Source organism: Salmo trutta, chromosome 21 (genome assembly GCF_901001165.1).
Source record: "Salmo trutta chromosome 21, fSalTru1.1, whole genome shotgun sequence".
Lineage (NCBI taxonomy): Eukaryota > Metazoa > Chordata > Actinopteri > Salmoniformes > Salmonidae > Salmo > Salmo trutta.
The window spans coordinates 13346439-13372396 of NC_042977.1; the positions used below are offsets into that span (position 1 = coordinate 13346439).

Genomic DNA, 25958 nt, shown 5'->3' on the forward strand with positions numbered 1-25958 from the left:
TTGGCAAGCAACACTATCTGTAACCACGTTCCCATCCACAGTTTTTATGCGAGTAAAGTCATATATCATAAGTTTCAGTGTAATTTTCTAAATGCCGACAGATAATTTGTTCATTCGAAATGATGGGATCTTTTTGTGTCGGTAAAATGCATTATGCTGGAAATGGCGGTGGAAATGCCTTTATATGCAAATATTGATATAATAACCATCACGTCATCGTAAATTTGGAGACACCCGATGATATGGTATGTGGTCCTCCCACTACGACTCGGGAAACAGTTATTAGGCTACACTACAGTTTGTTAGGTCGGCACTACTCGCTGCCATTTCCGACTCACTCTTCCACGCCGAAACTCCAGCCATGTCTTCCTTCAAAAACACAACAGCCCAAGAAAGTCTTCTTCTTAGGCCTTGGATATCATTCACCGTTTAGTCCACTTTTTTTCCTACTTCAAACTTTGAATTTCGGCGGGTCTTTGGACAAACGTCAGTGGTGCGTGAAAACGTCACCATAACATACTGACCATACCACTCTCATTACGCGTGCGAGCGCTGCAAAATAAATGTACACATACATGTTATTCAATCATTTCATCCAAACTGCTCGCGAGCGTCTGCATAGCCAGGTGCTACAATATAACTTGGTTCTATTTTTGACGCTTGACCCGCTGCAAGTCCCGCCTCGCTGCAAGTCCCGCCTCTACCAACTCCTCATTGGTTTTAGGAGCATATACCCACGTGGGTGATTGAAAGCTGAACTGAGGTCCATACACTAGTCCAGTTGGTGGTGGCAATGCACCTTAAAGTTGGTTGCCAACCGTCATATAAAGTCCACAGAAGAAGACTGAAGGTTTATTAAAAAGATTATTAAAAACTAACAAAATGTCCCATTTTTTCTGTGGATTAACTGTCGGAGTAGAAAACACACAATTTTGACTCAAAATGGGTCAAAATTCTACAAATATCCAGGAAAAAAAGGACCTTGTGCATTTCAGGTAAAATAACACCCTAATGTTTATATCCCAGGACAAATTAGCTAGCAACAGAAAGCTAGCTAGCTAAATTACCATTCATATTTAATGCTTTTCGACCTGTCCCCAAATTAATATAGTTGGTTCAGAGTTCGGTTTGATATTTCAACCTGCGTGTCCTGATCGCGTCTGGTGTAGGTGGACAAAATCAACATGTGCGTGAGTGGTCTGGTCAGCATGTAAGAGTAGAGCGTTCGTTCTCCGCTGATCAAATTTGATCAACTAAATTCTCAAAAGAGCAGCATGGCAACTTGTCTTGTAGCGCTGTTTTGTGCAGTTAACTGTACAAAACACAATTATTTGTTGCCACTCCTGTCCCTGTCGCAGAATGCTTCCTTATGACTGCATGTGATAACATAGCCTACCACAAGGGATTTTATTAACCAGCTTCATGAGGTAGTCACCTGGAATGCTTTTCCAACAGTTTTGAAGGAGTTCCCACATACGCTGAGCACTTGTTGGCTGCTTTTCCTTTAATCTGCGGTCCAACTCATCCCAAAACATCTCAATTGGGTTGAGGTCGGGTGACTGTGGAGGCCAGGTCATCTGATGCAGCACTCCATCACTCTCCTTCTTGGTCAAATAGCCCTAACACATCATGGGGGTGTGTTTTGGGTCATTGTCCTGTTGAAAAACAAATGATAGTCCCACTAAGTGCAAACCAGATGGGATGGCATATCGCTGCATAATGCTGTGGTAGCCATGCTGGTTAAGAGTGCCTTGAATTCTAAATAAATCACAGAAAGTGTCACCAGCAAAGCACCCCCTCACCATCACACCTCCTCCTCCATGCTTCACGGTGGGAACCACACATGCGGAGATCATCCGTTCACCTACCCTGCGTCTCACAAAGACGTGGCGGTTGGAAGCAAAATTCTCAAATTCGGAATCATCAGATCAAAGGACAGATTTCTACCGTTCTAATGTCCACTGCTCATGTTTCTTGGACTAAGCAAGTCTCTTCTTCTTATTGGTGCCCTTAAGTAGTGGTTTCTTTGCAGCAATTCGACCATGAAGGCCTGATTCACGCAGTCTCCTCTGAACAGTTGATGTTGAGATGTGTCTGTTACATGAACTCTGTGAAGCATTTATTTGGGCTGCAATGTGAGGTGCAGTTAATTTACGATTTCTGAGGCTGGAAACTCTAATGAACTTAACCTCTGCAGTAGAGGTAACTCTGGGTCTTCCTTTCCTGTGGCATTCCTCATGAGAGCCAGTTTCATCATAGCGCTTGATCGTTTTTACGACTGCACTTGAAGAAACTTTGAAGGTTCTTGACATTTTCTGGATTGACTGACCTTCATGTCTTAAAGTAATGATGGACTGTTGTTTCTCTTGGCTTATTTGACCTGTTCTTGCCATAATATGGACTTGGTCTTTTACTAAATAGGGATATCTTCTGTACACCAACCCTACCTTGTCACAACAAAACTGATTGGCTCAAACATATTAACATTTAAGTCATTTAGCAGACGCTCTTATCCAGAGCGACTTACAAATTGAGAAAATAAATTCCACAAATTAACTTTTAACAAGGTACAACTGTTAATTGAAATGCATTCCAGGTGACCAATGCCAAGAGTGTGCAAAGTTGTCATCAAGGCAAAGGGTGGCTACTTTGAAGAATCTCAAATATAAAATATATTTGTATTTTTTATTTGACTTTTTTGGTTACTACATGATTCCATATGTGTTATTTCATAGTGTTGATGTCTTCACTATTATTCTACCATGTAGAACATTGTAAAAATAAAGAAAAACCCTGGAATGAGTAGGAGTGTCAACTTTTGACTGGTACTGTAAACTTACATGAAAAAGTACATTTTGTGTGCACTACATCATCACGCACAGTTTTTTTTTAAATCCGCAACAAGTCTTTTTGGTGGAAACATACCACTGGTGGGGAAATTTGCAGATTCTGGAATACATGCAAATCTGTCACCAATTGGATGGAAACCTAGCTTGTGACCAGCTTTGATTTGTTTCATGACTGTGTAAAGTTAGATGCCATATGCTGACATCAGCTTTCATGACTGTATGAAATATGTTATGTAATGACATTATGACAGCATTATGTTATTATGAAGGCCAACGTTACCAGAGGGTTCAAATGAAGTGTCATACATACTTTTGTCAGTACAAAAGGATTCCCTACAGTGGTTATATGTATCAGAAAATGCAAAGAAAATCCACCAAAAGGACACAAACTTGGAGGATGATAGTGATTGACAAGGGTGAGATGCAAAGTACAGCTTGCTCTGTGGATTTAGCCAAAAGTTTTTTAGAGCTATGCAACTGTACCTTGAAAGCCTCCCTTCGACGGTACTCTAGTTTGGCCATCTCATCTGCGACCCATCCAGGAATATCAGGGATGGCCACATGGATGACGTATTTGAGGAGGATGGCAAAATGCTGTATATCCCAAAACAAGAAAGGAAACAAACACTGACATGAGAACACAGAAAAGTATAGATTGCTGGTATCAAATCCTAGATGCCATTGCCTGCCATTGTGCCCTTGAGCAAGGCACTTAAACCCCCCCCCCCCCCACAACAACTGCTCTGCGGGCATCCAATGTGGCAGCCCCCTGCTCCAACCTCTCCAACCTATAAATGTACGTGTGTCTTACGGAGGGTTTGGGATAAAGCGGAAGTCAAATTTCGGTTAGACCTTGTGTACAATTGATGAATAATGTGATCTTAACCTATACCAGAGCGGATAGAGTATGTGTGATGTTGCAATGCTGTGTGTGGTGTGTAGAGGGAGCTGCTTGCTCTTCTCAAGCCCGGCTAGATCAGCCAGTAAAGCATGAGGCTCTTACTCTCAGGGTTGTGGGTTTGAGACGCACATTGGGCACAAACATTTTAGCAATAGTTTTTCTCAATCACCTGTCCTTTCCTTTTTAATTTTGAAGACAGCACAATGTGGATCTAACTTCTTGTACAATGCTGCAATTGATATTCAAAACAAGATGTCATCTTTGAGTGAAGGCTATTCACTTGTGTTTAAAAACGACACCTCCTCCTTCTTTTTTTGCTATGCTCCATTGTTTTATATTCTGTAATCTTTGTGGATTTATGTACAGTGTCCTTGGTTTTGATAAAGGTAGTATATAAAAAGTACCACCATTTCTACGATTGTTGTCTGTAGTTGTGGCATCGATCTACTAGGTGTCAGAGTGAAGACAAAATGGCTGGCTGCGTTTTACCTCCAGTACCACGATGGAGATGATGACCATCTCAGGGCTCAGCCAGGGGAAGAGACGCTGCAGCTGACCACACTGGCCAATGAGATAACAGTTCACCATAATGGCTATCAAGCCCATGGCCTCCATTGCTGTCTGCACACAGAGAGAGTGAAATCTCTGAGGAAAAATAACTTTATGAAATAAATAACTGTTAGCATGCTTTTTTGCAGAGATGCTTGAAATGCCTGATTCTAAAATGGTTCTCTGAGCTTAATTGCAGGTGGGGTAAATATACACTGAGTGCACAAAACATTATGAACACCTGTTCTTTCCAAGATATAGACTGACCAGGTGAATCCAGATGAAAGCTATGATCCCTTATTCAAATCAAATCAAATTTTATTGGTCACATACACATGGTTGGCAGATGTTAATGTGAATGTAACAAAACGCTTGTGCTTCTAGTTCCGACAGTGCAGTAATATCTAACAAGTGATCTAACAATTTCCCAACAACTACCTAATACACACAAATCTAAAGGGGTGAATGAGAATATCTACATATAAATATATGGATGAGCGATGGCCGAGCGGCATAGGCAAGGTGCAATAGATGGTATAATTACAGTATATACATATGATATGAGTAATGTAAGATATTTAAAAATAATTAAAGTGGCATTATTTAAAGTGGCATTGTTTAAAGTGACTAATGATCCATTTATTAAAGTGGCCAGTGATTGGGTCTCAATGTAGGCAGCAGCCTCTCTGAGTTGGTGATTGCTGATTAGCAGTCTAATGGCCTTGAGATAGAAGTTGTTTTTAAGTCTCTCGGTCCCAGCTTTGATGCACCTGTACTGACCTCGCCTTCTGGATGGTAGTGGTGTGAACAGGCAGTGGCTCGGGTGGTTGTTGTCCTTGATTATCTTTTTGGCCTTCCTGTGACATCGGGTGCTGTAGGTGTCATGGAGTGCAGGTAGTTTGCCCCCGGTGATGTGTTGTGCAGACCGCACCACCCTCTGGAGAGCCTTGCGGTTGAGGGCGGTGCAGTTGCGTGATACAGCCCGACAGGATGCTCTCGATTGTGCATCTGTAAAAGTTTGTCAAGGTTTTGGGTGACAAGCCAAGCCTCCTGAGGTTGAAGAGGTGCTGTTGTGCCTTTTTCACCACACTGTCTGTGTGGGTGGACCATTTCAGTTTGTCTGTGATGTGTACGCCAAGGAACTAAAACTTTCCACCTTCTCGAAGTGCAGTACCTTCGATGTGGATAGAGGGGTGCTCCCTCTGCTGTTTCCTGAAGTCCATGATCATCTCCTTTGTTTTGCTGACGTTGAGTGGGAGGTTGTTTTCCTGACATCACACTCTGAGTGTCCTCACCTCCTCCCTGTAGGCTGTCTCGTCGTTGTTGGTAATCAAGCCCACTACTGTTGTGTCGTCTGCAAACTTGATGATTGAGTTGGAGGCATGCATGGCCACGCAGTCGTGGGTGAACAGGGAGTACAGGAGGGGCTGAGCACGCACCCTTGTGGGGCCCCAGTGTTGAGGGTCAGCGAAGTGGAGATGTTGTTTCCTACCTTCACCACCTGGGGGCGGGGCGTCAGAAAGTCCAGGACCCAATTGCACAGGGCGGGGTTGAGACCCAGGGCCTCCAGCTTGATGATGAGCTTGGAGGGTACTATGGTGTTGAATGCTGAGCTGTAGTCAATGAACAGCATTCTTACATAGGTATTCCTCTTGTCCAGATGGGATAGGGCAGTGTGCAGTGTGATGGCGATTGCAACGTCTATGGACCTGTTGGGGCGGTATGTAAACAGAAGTGGGTCAAGGGTGGCCGGTAAGGTGGAGGTGATATGATCCTTGACTAGTCTCTCAAAGCACTTCATGATGACAGAAGTGAGTGCTACGTGGCGGTAGTCATTTAGTTCAGTTATCTTTGCCTTCTTTGGTACAGGAACAATGGTGGCCATCTTGAAGCATGTGGGGACAGCAGACTGGGATAGTGAGTGATTGAATATGTCTGTAAACACACCAGCCAGCTGGTCTGTGCATGCTCCGAGGACACCGCTATGGATGCCGTCTGGGCCAGCAGCCTTGCGAGGGTTAACATGTTTAAATGTTTTACTCACATCGGCCACGGAGAAGGAGAGGGGGTGGGCGCAGTCCTTGTTAGCGGGCCGTGACGGTGGCACTGTATTATCCTCAAAGCTGGCAAAGAAGTTGTTTAGTTTGTCTGGAAGCGTGACGTTGGTGTCCGTGACGTGGCTGGTCTTTTTTCTGTTGTCCGTGGTTTCCTGTAAACCCTGTCACATATGTCTCGTGTCTGAGCCGTTAAATTGCGACTCCAATTTGTCCCTGTACTGGCATTTCACTTGTTTGATTGCCTTGCGGAGGGAATAACTATACTGTTTATATTCAGCCATATTCCCAGACCTCTTTCAATGGTTAAATGCGGTAGTTTGCATGAATGCCATCCATTGTTTCTGGTTAGAGTAGGTTTCAATAGTCACAGTGGGTACAACATCTCCAATGCACTTCTTTATAAACTCACTCACGAGTCAGCGTATAGATCGATGTTGTTATCTGAGGCTGACCGGAACATATCCCAGATGATTCCAGTTTACATAGAGTCCAGTGACTCCACAGGGATGCTGGCCCAAGTTGACTCCAATGCTTCCCACAGTTGTGTCAAGTTGGCTGGTGGACAGTTGAGTGTGAAAAATCCAGCAGCGGTGCAGTTCTTGACACAAACATGTGCGCCTGGCACCAACTACCGTACCCCGTTCAAAGGCAATTTTTTCCTTTTGTCTCAAGGCTTAAAAATCCTTCTTTAACCTGTTGTCTCCTCCCCTTCATCTACACTGATTGAAGTGGATTTAACAAGTGACATCAATACACTCAGTGTAAATCTATATACTGTGTGCTATTCAGAGGGTGAAAGGCAACACAAAAGGAAAAAAAGTGCCTTTGAACGGGGTACGGTAGTTGGTGCCAGGCGCACATGTTTGTGTCAAGAACTGCAACGCTGCTGGATTTTTCATACTCAACTGTCCACCAGCCAACTTGACACAACTGTGGGAAGCATTGGAGTCAACTTAGGCCAGCATCCCTGTGGAATGCTTTCGACACCTTGTAGAGTCCATGCACAGATTAATTAAGGCTGTTCAGAGAGGGTGCAACTCAATATTTGGAAAGTGTTCTTAATGTTTTGTATACTGTATGTCTATATACTGTATGTCTAAATTATGTGAATATACTCTATGTCCTGGGTTATTCCAGGATAAACTCATATTGGAGAGTAGGAGTGCTGACCTAGGATGATTTTTGCCATTTAGATCATAATGAATAGGATTATATGAACAAGGGGGACCTGATTCTAGATCAACACTCCTACTGTGAAACATATTTTGAATACGGGCCCAGATGTGAGCGACCAATGACCTGCCACTGTCCAATGCTCTCCACCTTCTGGCCAAAGGGCCTCTGCAGGCCTGTGCAGAGCTTCAAGGCGTCACTCCGGATTTCGATGATGTTGTTGATGAGGGCCCACATGGCAGCCAACGGGAAGGCGGAGGAGAAGAGCACCACGTAGCCAAACTGGATGAACATCTCCTGGTAGTCCTGCAGGGTGTCCTGTTGGGTCAGAGGTCAAAGGTTAGAGGTTAAAATCACAAAGTCACATAGAATAGCATTTGTGTTTCAAATCACTTTTTACTTTAAATGTCAATGTACTGCTGCATGTACCAGCTACTAACACTAGCCAGAAATACTGTCCAAGTCCATTAAATTAAACTAAACTTGTGTCCAATATAAACCGACAGCAGGTCAAGTTCATAACAACAGATCTGATGACTAAGACACACCTCATATGTCTGCATGCAGCTCTCAACCTCTGCTTGGCTGAGAATGACAGACTTGGGCTCATCAGGCGGTTCAATCCAGGACTTTGTTGCCTCTTTCTCTGGGATTGGACTCTTCCATCTCTGACATACTAGCGTGTCATAGCCATTTGGTGGGGAGACACTAGTCTCCTTGGTCTCAGAGGACTCATAAGTGTCAATGTCAGTGACTATCTCAAAGATGCTGGAAGGATCCATGCCCTCCTCCACCAACGTGGGACTGTCCTCCAAGAAGCTGTCCTCTGGCTGGGTCGCCAAGGCAATGTCCCTGGCAACATGCACCTTCTCATTGAAGCTAATCTTCCGTTGCTTCAGTGTGTAATTTATGTCCCACTCTGCCTCTGTAAACCTATAGCCAGCTTTTAGATCTCCTCTCTTCTTCTGTTCTGTCTGTCCAGGAAGTGTGGCAGGGCCTTTGGGGCTTAGCAGGGACTGGATAGTCCATGAAGCCTGGGCCTTTCCTAGAGCCAGGCGGCTGTACTTGAGCACTATGGCCTGGAGAATCTCCCACACGACCTTGGGGGTAAATACTCCTAGTTTGTGATGCTCGTACAGATAAGGCTGGAGCACTTCCTTGATGTTCTGGAGGAACTGGCGGAAGATCAGGAGAGTGGCTAGCGTCTGAGGAGACAGTGTGAGATATTCAGTTGCTATTCTTTGGGGAAAATAATTTTGTTCAATCATGTTTTCCATTATCCGAATCTAATTGACAGATTTTACCTCCTTCAGTCGCTCCATGTCCTTGAGGTAGAATCCGATGTAGAAAAGGCTAAGGTAAGAATTGATAAACTCAAACTGCAAAATGAAGAGAAGGACTTTAAATCAGACATGCCATTTCTAAACATATATACAAAAGTGTTAGTCAATAATACACCCCCGTGAATAACAGTGGTTAGTATGGTCTAAATAAAAAAATAAGAAATATCTAACTTACAAAAACCATTTTAATGATGAGATTATTCTCATAGGCACTCTGAAGTCTGTAGTTCTCTGTAAGAAAATAATACCAATCATCAAAAGACATTGCTCCATTTGATACTGATTACTGAACAAACCTGTGTGATCACTTTGTACAACACTACGTACCTGGTTTGAGGAGTTAGCGAGGTAACTTTGGTCAATTTTTGAGTTCAACTCGGGATAACCGGTACTACGAAAGTGGCTCACATTTTAGACAGGTACATTTATATGGCAACGATTCCTTCAGAACTAACCTGCTCCAGGGCTGGCTAACTCAGGGCTAACTCTATTAATCCTGAATGAAATGTCTGAGCTGCAAGTTGAGGACCAATTAAAACAGATTTCCTCCCTTTGACAAAGATTGCGTCATCGGCATCTTCATTTGAGGAAAAGGACTGATTTAAATATTGTTTTTTTGTGTGTTAAGAAATAGTCATGTTAAAATACTTAATAAAAATTATTTTATCGATAGGAATGGGAAAAAAAGCACACATTAATAAGCACAACAAAGACAGCATTAACAATAAGTAATAAAATAAAGACGGGACTTCTAAAAGCCTATTTCACACCATAGCCTGCTAAATCTGCAAGATAACTTTTCTTACATTTTGACATCGGCACAAATGAAAATGTGGCACTGAATCGCCCATGGATGTTTCAGCATGGTCTCAATGAAGAGTTCGGCATTCGTCTAGCCACGTGCGACATGCACACACAGTTACAAGTCTGCTAGAGTTAGTGGCAGGTGGACAAGCAATATCTACCGTCAGTGGCGTAGCGGTGCCTGGAGAAGTGGGTATACTCTAATTTTGCTAAACAAAATCCAAACGGTCCGCCCGGTGAAGGAAAGGTGCCCTGTGTGAAAAATTCTATGAGAAACCGTGACGTACTCTGAATGATCTAAATTGATGAATCCCATATTGGTGTTTCACAGTCAAGCCAACCCAAGCTGTACTGAGCAAGTAGGCTAATAGTAAGCCTACTATTGAAATAGATAAATGAGGCTGTCAACTGAGTCAGAAATTCACAGGATTCAGATTTCTTTTTTTAAATCTTCCGGTTTTCACTCTCAAACTCACACTTTTATTCATAGAAAAACAACAAATTGCATGTTCTAGTCCACAACAATGCTTAAACCACATCAGGTGACCACTTTTGAGGTCTGGGAAAAATCAGATATTTAATTTTTTTTGTGTTGTTACCCTTTTATTCAAGTGTGCAGGCTCCTAGCACTGATGTTTGGTTAGCGGTGTTTCAGTAGCGCACATGAGATGGAGTTTGCAAAACAAATGGCCACTGTATTGATGCAAATAATCAATATATTATTCTGCCAGGTTAGGCTACTTTATAGCTAGTTAACATTTAATTGAAAAGATTTTTGGGAAAGCCTTTCCATCTACAAGAAGACAGTTAGGCCTATCATTAGCTCCAATATATTTTTCCTGTTCCTTAATGTTTGAAACATGGACGTTTTTACTTCATATTGTGAGGCATGTCTTACCTTGTTTCAAAGTAGCCAAGCCAAAAAACGATCAATTTTTTTAAACACTTCCTCATATTTTCTCTCCTGTTCTATTTGTTTTCAAATCAACTTTCTTTCATTGTCTAGCAGCCAAAGGCATTATCCTAGTCACACAGTATTAGCAACCCATGATAGTTGTTGCATCTTTAGATCTCCCCCTTTCTAAAATTCAAACAGATATCTCCATCTCTGTCCATGAAACCACTTGCTTGCGGTGAGCATTTTAGAACAGTGTTTTCCTACAAATTGCATTTTGGAACATTTGCGTGTAGGGCCTACAGTACCACCATATGCACATTGCTGCACTTAAAATGTGAAAAAATACAATTTTATAAAAATTCTAAGCGAAACATTCAGATCTTTTCCATCAGCCTTATTAATTTATACTTCGTGTTCCTCCACATCACTAATTTGATACACATCAGTGGGGATTAAGAAATTAGTATATGCAATGCCGACTGAAGAAAAAGTGGGTATACGGCGTATACCTGCGTATAGCCTCCACTACACCATTGTCCACAGTCGTAATACGGATGAAAAGCTAACTGAAGCTGGCTATCTTTTGAAAACCCTTTGTAGATCTAGCTTGCATCGTAGTATACACCTCTATAGAGATCAAAGCCAGTATTCTTAAAGCATCTCAGACTAAGAATGCTGATCTAGGATCAGTTTTGCCTTGCATATCATAATGAATAAGATTACATGGACAGGGAGGGACCTGATCCTAGACCCGTACTTCTATTCTGAGATGGGTGCTCACTGTTCCAATCATTCCTCACCTGGTGCTGATATTAATGAATCTCAGCTGCACAGCTTACCCATATAATTGAGCCAATGGGCAATCTTCCTATACACCTCATCACATACAGTCACAACGATGGCCAGCAACATTTTAGGAATGAATCTTGTGATACTGGGTAATTCCTTAATTTCCATCACAAACTCCTATAAAAAAAGGAGATAAACCACAACATAGGTATATTTAATTACAGAAAGACAGGTTAATTAGCACTGTAGCCATTCTCTTTTATTTTAAAAGTGCTTACTTCTCAAAATGTAATTGGTTTGCATGTGATTTAAATGGGATAGTGTATTTAAATGGGGCGGCAGGTAGCCTAGTGGTTAGTGTTGGGCCAGTAACTGAAAGGTTGCTAGATTGAATTCCTGAGCTGACAAGGTAAAAATCTGTCATTCTGCCCCTGAACAAGGCAGTTAACCCACTGTTCCTAGGCTGTCATTGTAAATAAGAATTTGTTCTTAACTGACTTGCCTCGTTAAAATAAAAAAATCTATATATAAAAAAATGCACTAATCGTACCTGACATTAATACTACCAAGTGCTTTGATGAAAGGAGCTCCCCTCTAAACGTGTCAGCAATACATATTATTAATGGGAATTAAGCTGCCGCCCTGAACCTTCTTGCAATACCGGACCATGTTTGATGATCATAACTTTGGGAATATGTCTGATGAGGCTATTTCCTGTTGACTTTCCTGTCTCTTACCTGCATCTCCAGACAGACAAGCATGGCCAAGAAGACGAAACAGAGACAGAGAAGACAGATGGGGAGGCTGACCATCCACCTGAACATTGTCCTCTTCCAGGGTGGGTAGTATAACTCCTCGCAGCCTGTTATTGGACTGCATCGCTTCACACCCTGCACACAGAGATGCAGGCTTAGTCGAACACCAACTAAAATGCTTGCGCCCAACGTGGGGCTCAAACCCACAACGCTGAGAGTAAGAGTCTCATGCTCTACTGACTGAGCTAGCTGCCACTTTATAAACCACAGGAGGCATGTGTCCCCCAAAGATAAGCCAGTAGTTAAGAAGCATCTAACACATTTCCACACCATGTGGGGCTTAAACCACCAACCCTGAGATGAAGAGTCCCACGCTCTACCACATGAGCTAGCCAGGCCTGATAGAAACAGTGACAACGGCCTGTTTAGAAACCACAGGAGGCATGTGTCCCCCAAAGACACAATGGTAGTTGAGAAGATCAGGAACACCAGCTAAAATATTTACGCCCAACGTGGGGCTCAAACCCACAACCCTGAGATTAAGAGTCTCATGCTCTACCGACTGAGCTAGCCGGGCCTGATAGCAACAGTAACAACTGCCCGTTTAGAAATCTCAGGAGGCATGTATCCCTGCCCCAACCCTTGGAATTCACACAACACTCTCCAAGCCTAGAGCTCATATTACTTATCACTGTAGACCTGTAAACTCTGGCCCTGGAACAACCCTGGAAAAGCTATTTGAGGCTGGTGATGGAATTTATACTCTGGCCATAGTCCTGAAGGAAACAAAAAGCACTGGTAGTAATCTAAGGCTGGGATTCAATCTAAGGTGTGTTGTAGAGCGCTATCGACAATACGTCTTTTAAATGCAATGTTCCCACAGTAGATGGCGGCTCAATTCGGAAAGTACCTTTAAATGTCAATGGCTCTACATCGCGCCTCAGATTGAATCTCGGACTAATCTCCAGAACTAAAGTACTGCGTAATTGGTCCACTGCTCGATCAAGTTCTGGGTCCAAACATTTTAAGAGAAGAGATGAAGAGATGCCAGAACAAGGAGCGGAACCAGAACGAGGAGCTCCACCCTCTCTCTTTGCACGTTCCATCCCCTTCTAAAATTCGAAAGATTCTAACACCTTTGAAATCGTGATATGTCCAAATAACCAGTGACTGCTGCTCGTTACCCCACGCATCCCATTCCTTCCCGACAGATTCTACGGTACCAGTTATGTTTACATAGATCTGTCCGCGAGAGATTAATCTCAGCCTAACTCTGAAATTAATAGGATGCAATAATAGGACACTCACCCGAAACTGGCGACGGGGCTCCTCAAGGGGCTCGGCAGGTGTGTCCAGTGTTCCCCACATGTATGCCAGCTCGGCCTCTCTCCGCTTCCATCTCTCCAGGAAGAGCGTCGCCCACACCACGTTGAAAAGGGCAAACACTACACAGCAGATGTCCTGGCTGGTCTGTTGGCGAGTGGGTGAGCCACATGAGATACATACAAATCATAGGGACCTTTGTACAGTAACTCAAAAGAACAATGGACTGTATCATTTTACATTGAAGTCATTTAGCAGACGCTCTTATCCAGAGTGAATTAGATGAGCAAAGTGCCTCGCTCAAGGGTACATCGACAGATTTTTCACCTTGTCGGCTTAGGGAATTGAACTACTAGGCTACCTGCCATGTCACAGGGATAGTAAGAGCTGTGGTGGGTGATACAGTTTTGAAGTATAGGCCAACACATCCATGTTTTGTTACATGCTGTTTTATGCATTGATTGTGAAAAGAAACACCTTCGCATATTCCCACAACAGGTGAGTCATTTGTATTGTATAACTGTGAAATCCCATTGTGTATGTTAGCTACATTTAGCCTAGTCCACGATCTGTTTGTGCTATCTTGCCAACTCCTATGTCACTGTCACTGGCAGATTAGGTAGTAGGTTGAACTACATTGTGTATGATACATTAGTTACTGTATATTGACAGGTTTATTGACCAGTGTGTGGTCTCCATTGAGGCATGTGATGCTGGATCACCTACCTGGTCAGCCTCTGCCAGGATCCACATCAGGAAGCCAACGACTGCAGGGTACAGCATGGAGTTGGTGTAGAAGCCCAGCCAGGCAAAGTACATGCCGATTTTCACCCCAAAGTAATCACAGACGTCATCTAACACACATGGACCAACAGACATGGACCAACAGACATGGACCAACAGACATGGACCAACAGACATGGACCAACAGACATGGACCAAAAGACAGACAAAATGGGTTATTGGCTTCAGCTAGTGAATGATCATTTGAAGAAATGTGTATCTTTCCATTGATATTGCATTTGTAGTGCTGATAATTGTAACAATATGTAATGCTGTATTGTCTCAACAGGTGCTGCTCACCCAAAGGCTGTCTCTCACAGACAGCTTGGACCCACGACGTCATCAGCTGACTGAGGATCCGTTGCTCGTGTAGAGGAAACACTTGACAGATTACTCCTCTGGCCACCAGCTCTGGAACTATAATAAAAAGTGAATACCATTCATCAGATGATTTTATCCATTGCAACTGACAGTCATATGCGTGCATATCCTGACGTTACAAACCAACTGAGCAATAGAGGAATACATTATTCATGTCCCTACTCTCCAAACATATTTAAACGTTTGAGATCAATCAACATAGTTATCAGTCAATAATGAAGCCGTCTTACTGTATATGTTGTTATGCTGTAGAGAAAGGGATTGATGAAATACAAAAATAACAGTTTACTGATTGGTTGTCCCTCCAGGAAGTGGATGTTGTGAAGGACCGCCCCTGGTTTGGCACGTAGGTTATCCAGCCAGTACTTGATGATACTCTGACGCTCCTAAAGACAAGGTAAGAGCGGAACAACCACATAGATTAAGGGAATAATGTAAAAGTCAGCAACAGGACATACACTATATATGCAAAAGTATGTGGACACCCCTACAAATTAGTGGATTCGGCTATTTCAGTCACACCCGTTGCTGACAGGTGAATACAATCAAGCACACAGCCATGCAATCTCCATAGACAAACATTGACAGCAGAATGGCCTAACTGAAGAGCTCAGTGACTTTCAACGTGGCACTGTCATAGGATGCCACCTTTCCAACAAGTCAGTTTGTCAAATTTCTTCCCTGCTGTTATTGTGAAGTGGAAACATCTAGGACCAACAATGAAGTGGTAGGTATGCCAGACAAGCTCACAGAACCGGACCGCCGAGTGCTGAAGCGCCTAGCACGTAAAAATCATCTGTCCTCGGTTGTAGCACTCACTACCGAGTTCTAAACTGACTCTGGAAGCAATGTTAGCACAAGAACTGTTTGTCGGAGGCTTCATGAAATGGATTTCCATGGCTGAGCAGCCACACACAAGCCTAAGATTACCATGTGCGATGCCAAGCGTCGGCTGGAGTGGTGTAAAGCTCGCCACCATTGGACTCTGGAGCAGTGGACAAGCGTTCTCTGGAGTGATGAATCACGCTTCACCATCTGCTGGTCTGACGGACGAATCTGAGAACGCTACCTGCCCGAATGCATAGTCCCAACTGTAAAGTTTGGTGAAGGAGGAATAATAGTCTGGGGCTGTTTTTCATGGTTCGGGCTAGGCCCCTTAGTTCCAGTGAAGGGAAATCTTAACGCTACAGCCTACAATAACATTCTAGACAATTCTGTGCTTCCAACTTTGTGGCAACAGTTTGGGGAAGGCCCTTTCCTGTTTCAGCATGACAATGCCACCGTGCACAAAGCGAGGTCCATACAGTAATGGTTTGTCGAGATCGGTGTGGAAGAACTTGATTGGCCTGCACAAAACCCTGACCTCAACCCTATCAAACACCTTTGGGGTGAATTGGAATGCCGACTGCGAGCCAGGCCTAATCGCCCAACATCAGTGCCCGACCTCACTAATGCTCTTGTGGCTGAATGAAAGCAAGTCCCTGCAGCAATGTTCCAACATCTAGTGGAAGCCTTCCCAGAAGAGTGTAAGCTGTTACAGCAGCAATGGGGGGACCAACTACATATTAATGCCCATGATTTTGGAATGAGATGTTTGACGAGCAGGTGCCCACATACTTTTGGAAATGAAGTGTATATCAGAGATGTTTAAATATGTATGGAGATTATGCCCATAACGGACACAAACCTGTGAGGTGAAAAAGCACAACTCGCTCTCTATGTTCTCATAGATGTTATCTTCCTCACAGGAAAACCTGCGTGTTCCGCCTCCGTACTGTGGTTTCACCACTTTGTGCATTCCCAACAGCTCTGCACCACGCAGCAAGCTGAGGAGAAATGGAGAATGAGGGGAATTAGGATTTTAGCCGGTCAGATATTGCCTTTAATTTACAGTCCTGTTTCAGTCTCTATTAACCTATCCTGATCCCATATCTGACTTTGCTGTCTTGCCAAAGACTCCTATGGTCATTGTGATACAAAACATTGCAACACAGAACAAAAATATCTGGAACCAGGTCACTATTTCCGAATTTTAAGTTTACGAATGATGTGGTAACAATGTGAGTACTTCGGCTGCCAAATAGTGGTGCTTGTTTCAAACAATTACACAGAAACAAAATAGTCCTTATTAGGTAATTATCAAGTTTTCAAGTTTTAATGTCATATGCACGAGTACAGTGAAATGCCTTTCTTGCAAGCTAACCCCAACAATGCAGTAATAAATATCAATGTAGCACTAAAAATTACATACAGTAGAACACACAAGAAATAAAAGGAAGAAATGAGAAGAACATGAGTAAGTAAGCATACTATACAGTATGCCCATAGGGGCACAGGGGCACAGGGGCATACTATACAGTATGCCCATAGGGGCACAGGGGCACAGGGGCATACTATACAGTATGCCCATAGGGGCACAGGGGCACAGGGGCATACTATACAGTATGCCCATAGGGGCACAGGGGCATTGGGGCACAGGGGCATACCATACAGTATGCCCATAGGGGCACAGGGGCATACTATATAGTGCCGTCGGAAAGTATTCAGACCTATTCACTAAGAGACCCTGTGAGCTAACAGACCAGCCCAGTGTCTCACAGATACAGGAGCCAGATGATTCTCTGCGGCGAAACGCCTTCCAATTCAATTCAGCAGGCGACACAAAATCAAATCAAATTTTATTGGTCACATACACATGGTTAGCAGATGTTATTGCGAGTGTAGCGAAATGCTTGTGCTTCTAGTTCCGACAGTGCAGTAATATCTAACAAGTAATCTAGCAATTCTACAACAACTACCTAATTAATACACACAAATCTAAAGGGGTGAATGAGAATATGTACATGTACAGTTGAAGTCGGAAGTTTACATACACCTTAGCCAAATACATTTAATCTCAGTTTTTCACAATTCCTGACATTTAAATCTAGTAAAAATTCCCTGTCTTAGGTCAGTTAGGATCACCACTTTATTTTAAGAATGTGAAATGTCAGAATAATAGTAGAGAGAATTATTTCTTTCAGCTTTTATTTCTTTCATCACATTCCCAGTGGGTCAGAAGTTTACATACACTCAATTAGTATTTCGTAGCATTGCCTTTAAATTGTTTAACTTGGGTCAAACGTTTCAGGTAGCCTTCCACATCTTGAGATGATGCTTCAATATATCCACTTAATTTTCCTACCTCATGATGCCATCTATTTTGTGAAGTGCACCAGTCCCTCCTGCAGCAAAGCATCCCCACAACATGATGCTGCCACCCCCATGCTTCACGGTTGGGATGGTGTTCTTCGGCTTGCAAGCCTCCCCCTTTTTCCTCCAAACATAACGATGGTCATTATGGCCAAACAGTTCTATTTTTGTTACATCAGACCAGAGGACATTTCTCCAAAAAGTACAATCTTTGTCCCCATGTGCAGTTGCAAACCGTAGTCTGGCTTTTTTATGGCGGTTTTGGAGCAGTGGCTTCTTCCTTGCTGAGCGGCCTTTCAGGTTATGTCGATATTGGACTCATTTTACTGTGGATATAGATACTTTTGTACCTATTTCCTCCAGCATCTTCACAAGGTCCTTTGCTGTTGTTCTGGGATTGATTCACACCTTTCGCACCAAAGTACGTTCATCTCTAGGAGACAGAATGCGTCTCCTTCCTGAGCGGAATGACGGCTGTGTGGTCCCATGGTGTTTATACTTGCGTACTATTGTTTGTACAGATGAACGTGGTACCTTCAGGCATTTGGAAATTGCTCCCAAGGATGAACCAGACTTGTGGAGGTCTACAATTTTTTCTCTGAGGTCTTGGCTGATTTATTTAGATTTTCCCATGATGTCAAGCAAAGAGGCACTGAGTTTGAAGGTAGGCCTTGAAATACATCCACAGGTATACCTTCAATTGACTCAAATGATGTCAATTAGCCTATCAGAAGCTTCTAAAGCCATGACATCATTTTCTGGAATTTTACAAGCTGTTTAAAGGCACAGTCAACTCAGTGTATGTAAACTTCTGACCCAGTGGAATTGTGATACAGTGAATTACAAGTGGAATAATCTGTCTGTTAACAATTGTTGGAAAAATTGCTTGTGCCATGCACAAAGTAGATGTCCTAACTGACTTGCCAAAACTATAGTTTGTTAACAAGAAAGTGGTTGAAAAACTAGTTTTAATGACTCCAACCTAAGTGTATGTAAACTTCCGACTTCAACTGTAAGTATATCAATGAGCGATGGCCGAGCGGCATAGGCAAGGTGCAGTAGATGGTATAAAATACAGTATAAACGTGATATGACTAATGTAAGATATGTAAACATTATTAAAGTGGCATTATTTAAAGTGCCATTTCTTGAACACTGCAGGTCCTCGCTGCCACTCAGAAGCATCATGCCCATAGGGGCGCAAGGGCAAGTATACAGTGCCTTCGGAAAGTATTCAGACCCCTTGACTTTTTCCACATTTTGTTAAGTTACAGCCTTATTCTAAAATTGATTCATGCCATCTTGCTGTGGGGGAACCAGCCCAAATCTCTCCGCGTACACATCGACTCTGGGGCCGATGAGAGCTTTATGGACGCTACCATGGCGTCCGAGCTGGGAATTCCCACTCAGCCCCTCTCCATTCCCATGGACATTAGAGTGGTGGAAGGGCACTCTATAGGCCGGGTCACCCACAATACCACCCCATCAACCTACGTGTGTCAGGGAACCACAGCGAGCGAATCCAATTTCTGCTTATTAAGTCTCCTTATGTTCCCGTTGTATTGGGATTCTCTTGGCTCCAGCTACGCAATCCCTTTATAGACTGGTCTGCTGGTGCCAACATGGGCTGGAGCCCGTTCTGCCACTCTCGCAGCCTGCCCCGGGACATCTTCCTGGCGGCTCGGAATTTCTCCGGACCTCTCCGCCATTCCTGCGGACTACCAGGACCTCCCGGAGGTGTTCAGTAAGGCCTGCACCAACCCTATGACTGCGGGATCGACCTTCTCCCTGGCACCACTCCGCTCCGGGGACAACTGTACTCTCTGTTGGGTCCTGAGACCAAGGCTATGGAGACCTACATTGAGGACTCCCTAGCTGCAAGGTTCATCCGTCTTTCTGCCTCCCCCTCCGGCGCAGGGTTCTTCTTTGTGGAGAAGAAGGACAAAACCCTGCAGCTGTGCATCGACTATCAGGGCCTCAACGACATCACTTGAAAACCGCTACCCGCTACCACTCATCTCCTCGGCCTTCGAGCCGCTCCAGGGGGCCACCGTGTTCTCCAAGCTGGACCTACAGAACGCATACCACCTGGTGAGGATACGGGAAGGGGACGAGTGGAAGACTGCCTTCAACACAGCCAGCGGTCACTACGAGTATCTGGTCATGACATTTGGCCTTACCAACACCCCTGCTGTGTTCCAGGCTCTGTTGAATGATGTTCTCCACGACATGTTGATCAGGTTTGTCTTCATCTACCTCGATGACATCCTCGTTTTCTCCTACTCCGCACAGGAACACGTGCTCCACGTCCGACACGTTCTCCAACGCCAACCGGAGAACCAGCTTTTTGTGATAGCAGAGAAGTGCGAATTCCATCGCTCCACCATCCTATTCCTGGGCTACATCATCGCTGCAGGGAGTGTACAGATGGATCCCGGGAAGGTGAGAGCGGTGGAGGATTGGCCCCAGCCTACATCCAGAGTGCAACTGCAACGTTTCCTGGGATTTGCCAACTTTTATTGACACTTTATCCGGGGTTACAGCACCCTGGCTTTTCCCCTGTCTGCACTCACCTCTCCCAAGGTTCTGTACCTTATGGACTCTGATCTGGATTACTGACCCCTGCCTGCCCTTGACCGGTCGTTTGCCTGCCTCCTGTTCTAGTAATAAACTTTTGTTACTTCGACACTGTCTGCATCTGGGTCTTCTCCTGAAACGTGATAGTATGTGAGTGCGTGTGCGTGTGTCAATATAAATGTGTGTGCATGTTTTGTGTGCGTTGGAGTGTCAGTGTGCAAGAGTGTGTAGAGTTCTGTGAGTGTGCAAAGAGACAGTGCAAAAGGGTCAGCTCAGATAGTTAACATATAACCATTTAATTTCTGACAAAAATGTCAGGTCAGAAGTGGGATATCTTACTTCTCGAATGAGCTTGTAATGCAGAACGCATATCCCTGTGTGTGTTGATGCTGTCTGATCTGGATTGTAGCTTGTGGGATTCCCAGTCGGATATGGTTCAACAGCCATAGCAAGGTGTGGTCGTCTATGGAGTCTACAAAAAAAAGAAATGGTCAGTTTCTATATCAGCTTTCGCATTCATTTTATGTAGGAGCCAATTTCCATGCATTAATATTGAACCTGTCCCAATTGCTTGACCATTTTTATTACACTTTATATTCTAGTCATTCATCAGACACTCTTGGAGCCATTTAATGAGTGTATTCAAATAAGGATGTTGAAACAACGACATTCTCCAGAGCTTGGCAGAAGTAGCAGCAGTAACCGTGGGAGGACGGAGCCGTAGAAAGGTCAATCCAATCAAATAAGGTAAACACCTGAGAGTATATGGGGCAAGGCACCACTGCATTAATGTCATCCCTTCTAGCAGGAATCAGTGCAATAATTAATATACAATTTTGATCCATGTTGGAAACTTGGTTTGACTTTGATTACTGAAATTGATCCATGTGTAGCATGCATTCCCACAGCACGTGCAGAATCCTAGAGTACCTTACTCTGTAATAAACATACAGGTAATGCAGGGCTGCCCAACCCTCTTCCTGGAGATCTACTGTCCTGTAGGTCTTCAGTCCAACCCTCTTCCTGGAGATCTACTGTCCTGTAGGTCTTCAGTCCAACCCTCTTCCTGGAGATCTACTGTCCTATAGGTCTTTTGTCCAACCTTCTTCCTGGAGATCTACTGTCCTGTAGGTCTTCTGTCCAACCCTCTTCCTGGAGATCTACTGTCCTGTAGGTTTTCAGTCCAACCCTCTTCCTGGAGATCTACTGTCCTGTAGGTTTTCAGTCCAACCCTAATTTATCATATCTGATTCAGCTAGTTAAGGTCTTGCTGGGCAGCTAATTAGTAGAATCAGGTGTGTTAAATTAGCGTTGGACTGAAAACCCACAGGACGGTAGATCTCCAGGAAGAGGGTTGGGCAGCCCTGAGTTAATGGATGTGATTCAGTAGTCCCCGTGAACTGTTCCATGTCACGTCTCCGAGTGATTGGCTCATTGCCCACAACAGCTAATAAGATTCCCGTCCACATTTCCCATCATGATTGAGGGGACTGAACCATAGAAGGTGAATGTGGTGATTAAGTGTACCTGAGAATGTCATTAGGATATCACAGTCTTCTGTGGGAACCATTTTCAGCCAGGATTTATGGGACATGATGTACTGCCTGGCCTGCGAGAGGCGTTTCCCAAACAATTTATCTAAAGGGGGAGAGGTAGAAGGGAGGAGAGAGAGGGAAAAGGGGGGATGCATAGACAGATGGAGGGTAAGAACAGTTCTCATCAGTGCGGTGTAATGGGGAAAGAGGTGACAGAAGGAGAGAGGGAGGATTCTACCAAAGTGCCAAATCCTCACTGCCAGCTTTGTCACTTTTCTACTCATCAACAAGGCCAAAGCAGTTTGTTACTCCTTTCTCTCCTCAGACAATTTGATATGCGCACAGATCATCCCAAATCATGAAAGAATCAGAAATGAGGCTCACCATAGTTTTTTGCACAACAGAACATGAGGCTCACCATTACATAAACACCAAACAAGTGTTTACTCTACTAAGCTGCAGTACTTGTAGGGTAGCTTTTGAAAACTGCTCTCGAAAACCAACCACTACATTGGAGGTACAAACCACAGGCTACAACTTAATCAGGTCAAACAACAGGATAACAATGAGAATCTCGAATGCTCTTGTCAGTGCATTTACCCACTGAAGTGGGAGCTCACTCATAAGCCACCTATTACTGGCATGAAAAGTAGTCCTGTTCTCTCTCACACACATACAGACACCCACAAACACCACTAGGCTGTAGTGGGTGAGCCGTGTATAGCTTGTGCTGTGAAATGTATCCTATCCTTCCCCTTTCTTGCACAACCATATCTTATACTTTTATCTTCACTGACAAGTTACAATGTTTAAACCTATGACAGCTCCATACCCGGGATTTCTAGTGCTGGGACTGTTAAGGGACTAGTAGCTATACTATACTAAACATAAATGTAAACGCAAAATGTAAAGTGTTGGTCCCATATTTCATGAGCTGAAATAAAAGATCACAGAAAGGTTCCATATGCACAAAAAGCTTATTTCTCTCAAATTTTGAGAGAATAAAATCAAGAATTATCAATCAAGAAGCTGATTAAACAGCATGATCATTACACAGGTGCACCTTGCGCTGGGGACAATAAAAGGCCATTCTAAAATGTGCAGTTTTGTCACACAACACAATGCCACAGATGTCTCAAGTTTTGAGGGAGCATGCAATTGGCATGCTGACTGCAGGAATGTTCACCAGAGCTGTTGCCAGAGAATTTAATGTTAATTTCTCTACCATAAGTCGACTCAAACATAGTTTTAGAGAATTTGGCAGTACATCCAACCGGCCTCACAACCGCAGACCATGCTTTTTTTAATGGTATCTGTGACCAACAGGCATATCTGTATATCCAGTCATGTGAAATCCATAGATTAGGGCCTAATGAATTTATTTCAATTTACTGATTTCCTCATATGACCTGTAAATTGTTGCATGTTGCGTTGATATTTTTGTTCAGTATAGTAGCAGCACGTAAAATACATCTATCAGCAAATATAGAAAACGTTCCTTTGTGATTGTACCTACTAGGGCTGTCCCCAACTAAAAAAAATGGGTCGACCTAGAGTCGTCTGTTCTTTCGACCAGACAACTCTAGGTCGACCAATTTCTTTTTGTGATTTTTTTTTAATGATTGGTCGAAGTTTTAAAACGTGTATTTTTCCGTATATAGACATATCCTATGTGTTTTTCTTTTAGTTTTTCTTGTGTGTTTTTAAAAATAATTGTACCCCCTTTTTCTCCCCATTTTCGTGGTATCCAATTGGTTGTTAGTCTTGTCTCATCGCTGCAACTACCGTACAAACTCGGGAGAGGCGAAGGTTGAGCGCCGTACGTCCCCCGAAACACAACCCGGCCAAGCCGCATTGCATCTTGACACAACACCCGCTTAACCTGGAAGCCAGCTGCACCAATGTGTCGGAGGAAACACTGTACACCTTGCTACCGTTTCAGCGTGCATTGCACACGGCCCGCCACTAGAGTCGCTAGAGCGCGATGGGACAAGAACATCCCTGCCGGCCAAACCCTCCCCTAACCTGACGCTGGGCCAATTGTGTGCCGCCCCATGGGTCTGCGTGAATATTAGGGGTGCCAAACAGGTGCTGTTAGATTACAATATCATATTTATGACTGTTTGAAACAATGTAAACAACACTATAAAAATGATAAGCGTACCAGAGAGTCTGTTGTAATGTTTAAAAAAATTTTTTTTTAACCTTTAACCTAAACACTAAAAACAGTTGAACGCAATTTCCGAAATGGAACAGTTTATTTATTATTTACGCAAATTTTTCAAGGGTCTCTTTACTTTATTTATTTTCAAACTAAAATGTATGATTTTATTTCAAATATGGAATGACTCATATGGTGTGTGATGACATGAACGAAGGAATGCTTGATTGACACAGTAGCCTATATAAGTATTGAAATATAGGCCTCAGTAAGTTACGGTACTAAGACTAAACACGATGCGCTCTTTGGCCTACAGCTCGATGGTGGTTATACAAGGCTGTTATACTAAGCCTACTAATGATAATGACATGACTTATTATTATAATGAGGATCATAATAGTAGTAACAACAATAAGAAGGAGATCAAGAAAAAGGAATGTTATTATTATAAATATAATTTTTCTGACAATTTGAAAGAGTGTAAACATCACTAAATACATTCTAAGTAATACGAGAGAGGCTGTTCTAATGGAAAAAAATGTGTAAAGCCTTTATTACAGCATTTCAAAGATTAAAAACAGACGGATTTGTGAAATTGTTTATCCGACATGTTGTGGTTGCATGAGTCTTGGTGCTCACGGAATCAGTAGGCTATTAAACAAACACTCAAACAGAAGCAGGATCTGTCTTATTTCTGTAGATATATATGTATGATTTATAAAGCCAGACACATTTAACAGTTAGGCATTGATTATAAACCTAATTAAGTTGCAGTTTCCTCTCTCCTCTCACTTTTCTTAGACAATTAAGGCAAGTGCTGTTTTCTCGTCTCCTAACTCCGCTGCTGCCTCCGCCGCATTGTTCTCAACACCAATATGCAGGTTAACTTTGCTATTATGCACATAGCAACATGGTCTAGGAAAAGGCGCCAATTCAACAGCGCACAGATGTTTCAGAACTGCGGATAGCGACCGCTATCCAATGCGGGAGAAAGCGCATTTGTTATAAAATAATATTATTTTTATTAGTGTTGCACCATTGTTCTTATGTAATATAACCCTATACAATTTCAGTAGCACATGTCTTAGTAATGGACTGTGCCATCCCCATGGCCTCCACAATGGATTAGTCCACTTAGACAGGCGCAAATCAAACAGGTGTCTTGTACACCATGAAATTATCATTTTTTGCTACTGCTCGACTAAAGAAATCTTGGTCGACCAACAGCCTATCAATCGACCAGTCGACTAAATGGGGTCAGCCCTAGTACCTAATGCCTTTACTATGGTGTTATTTTCCTAACCAAAGCTTTAATTTGAAGACCAATTCAATTTTGCCCAATTTTGTTAATTGTATGTGTGTAAGTGTATGAGTGTGTGTGTGTGTGTACTGAATGGAGAATACTTTAGTCTAACAGTAACATTTTTACAAATGCAGTCCAAAGCCTTTAATATGGGCTGTCCCCTCATCCAATAGCACATTGGGCCCATATTCATATCCTAGATCAGTGATCCTACTCCGAGATGCTTTATGAATGCATGTACTGAGCATCACCTCATTATCCCCCAGTAATTATTTTTCAATTACATCATTACTCATAGGCTTCCCCCACATTGCTAGATAACAGTGACAGCTAGGCATTGGCAGCAGAACACTTCAAGAATATAATATATTAGATTACAGATGAAGGGATTCTTATCTATTGACCTCCATCTCCAAATTCACAGAAAGGCCAAATCCTGTGCCATACTGTTTCCTCTGCTGCTCTTTGAGGACTTTCTTCAACCATTGCAAAAAAATACCAGTCAGTCAGCTCTCACCTCTACCACATAGTTGTGACAGAATATGCTATGCAGTAAAATGTGTCTGTGATGTTCTCGCCTTGACA

General features: G+C 43.2%; 1 protein-coding gene and 1 non-coding gene across 6 annotated transcripts in view; both read right to left on the reverse strand.

The window, feature by feature from the left end:
• Positions 1-25958, reverse strand: part of LOC115156723 (protein ABHD8) — a 70256-nt gene that overhangs the window by 42318 nt on the left and 1980 nt on the right. For 3 of the 5 annotated variants that reach the window (XM_029704348.1, XM_029704347.1, XM_029704350.1), the window contains 15 exons: positions 21902-22012; positions 20714-20846; positions 16293-16431; positions 14895-14991; positions 14525-14641; positions 14168-14295; positions 13427-13588; positions 12101-12253; positions 11414-11540; positions 9048-9103; positions 8834-8908; positions 8078-8734; positions 7656-7847; positions 4240-4371; positions 3333-3443 (listed from right to left, as the gene is read on the reverse strand). In XM_029704348.1, the coding sequence (XP_029560208.1) occupies positions 3333-3443; positions 4240-4371; positions 7656-7847; positions 8078-8734; positions 8834-8908; positions 9048-9103; positions 11414-11540; positions 12101-12253; positions 13427-13588; positions 14168-14295; positions 14525-14641; positions 14895-14991; positions 16293-16431; positions 20714-20846; positions 21902-22012 (2390 nt within the window). Of the gene's footprint in view, positions 1-3332; positions 3444-4239; positions 4372-7655; positions 7848-8077; positions 8735-8833; positions 8909-9047; positions 9104-11413; positions 11541-12100; positions 12254-13426; positions 13589-14167; positions 14296-14524; positions 14642-14894; positions 14992-16292; positions 16432-20713; positions 20847-21901; positions 22013-25958 lie in introns of those variants that run through there. The other 2 variants (XM_029704349.1, XM_029704351.1) reach the window with 2 other exon arrangements.
• On the reverse strand, positions 12623-12695 carry trnak-cuu (transfer RNA lysine (anticodon CUU)). Its single transcript has one exon. It is a non-coding gene; the product is annotated as a tRNA-Lys (tRNA).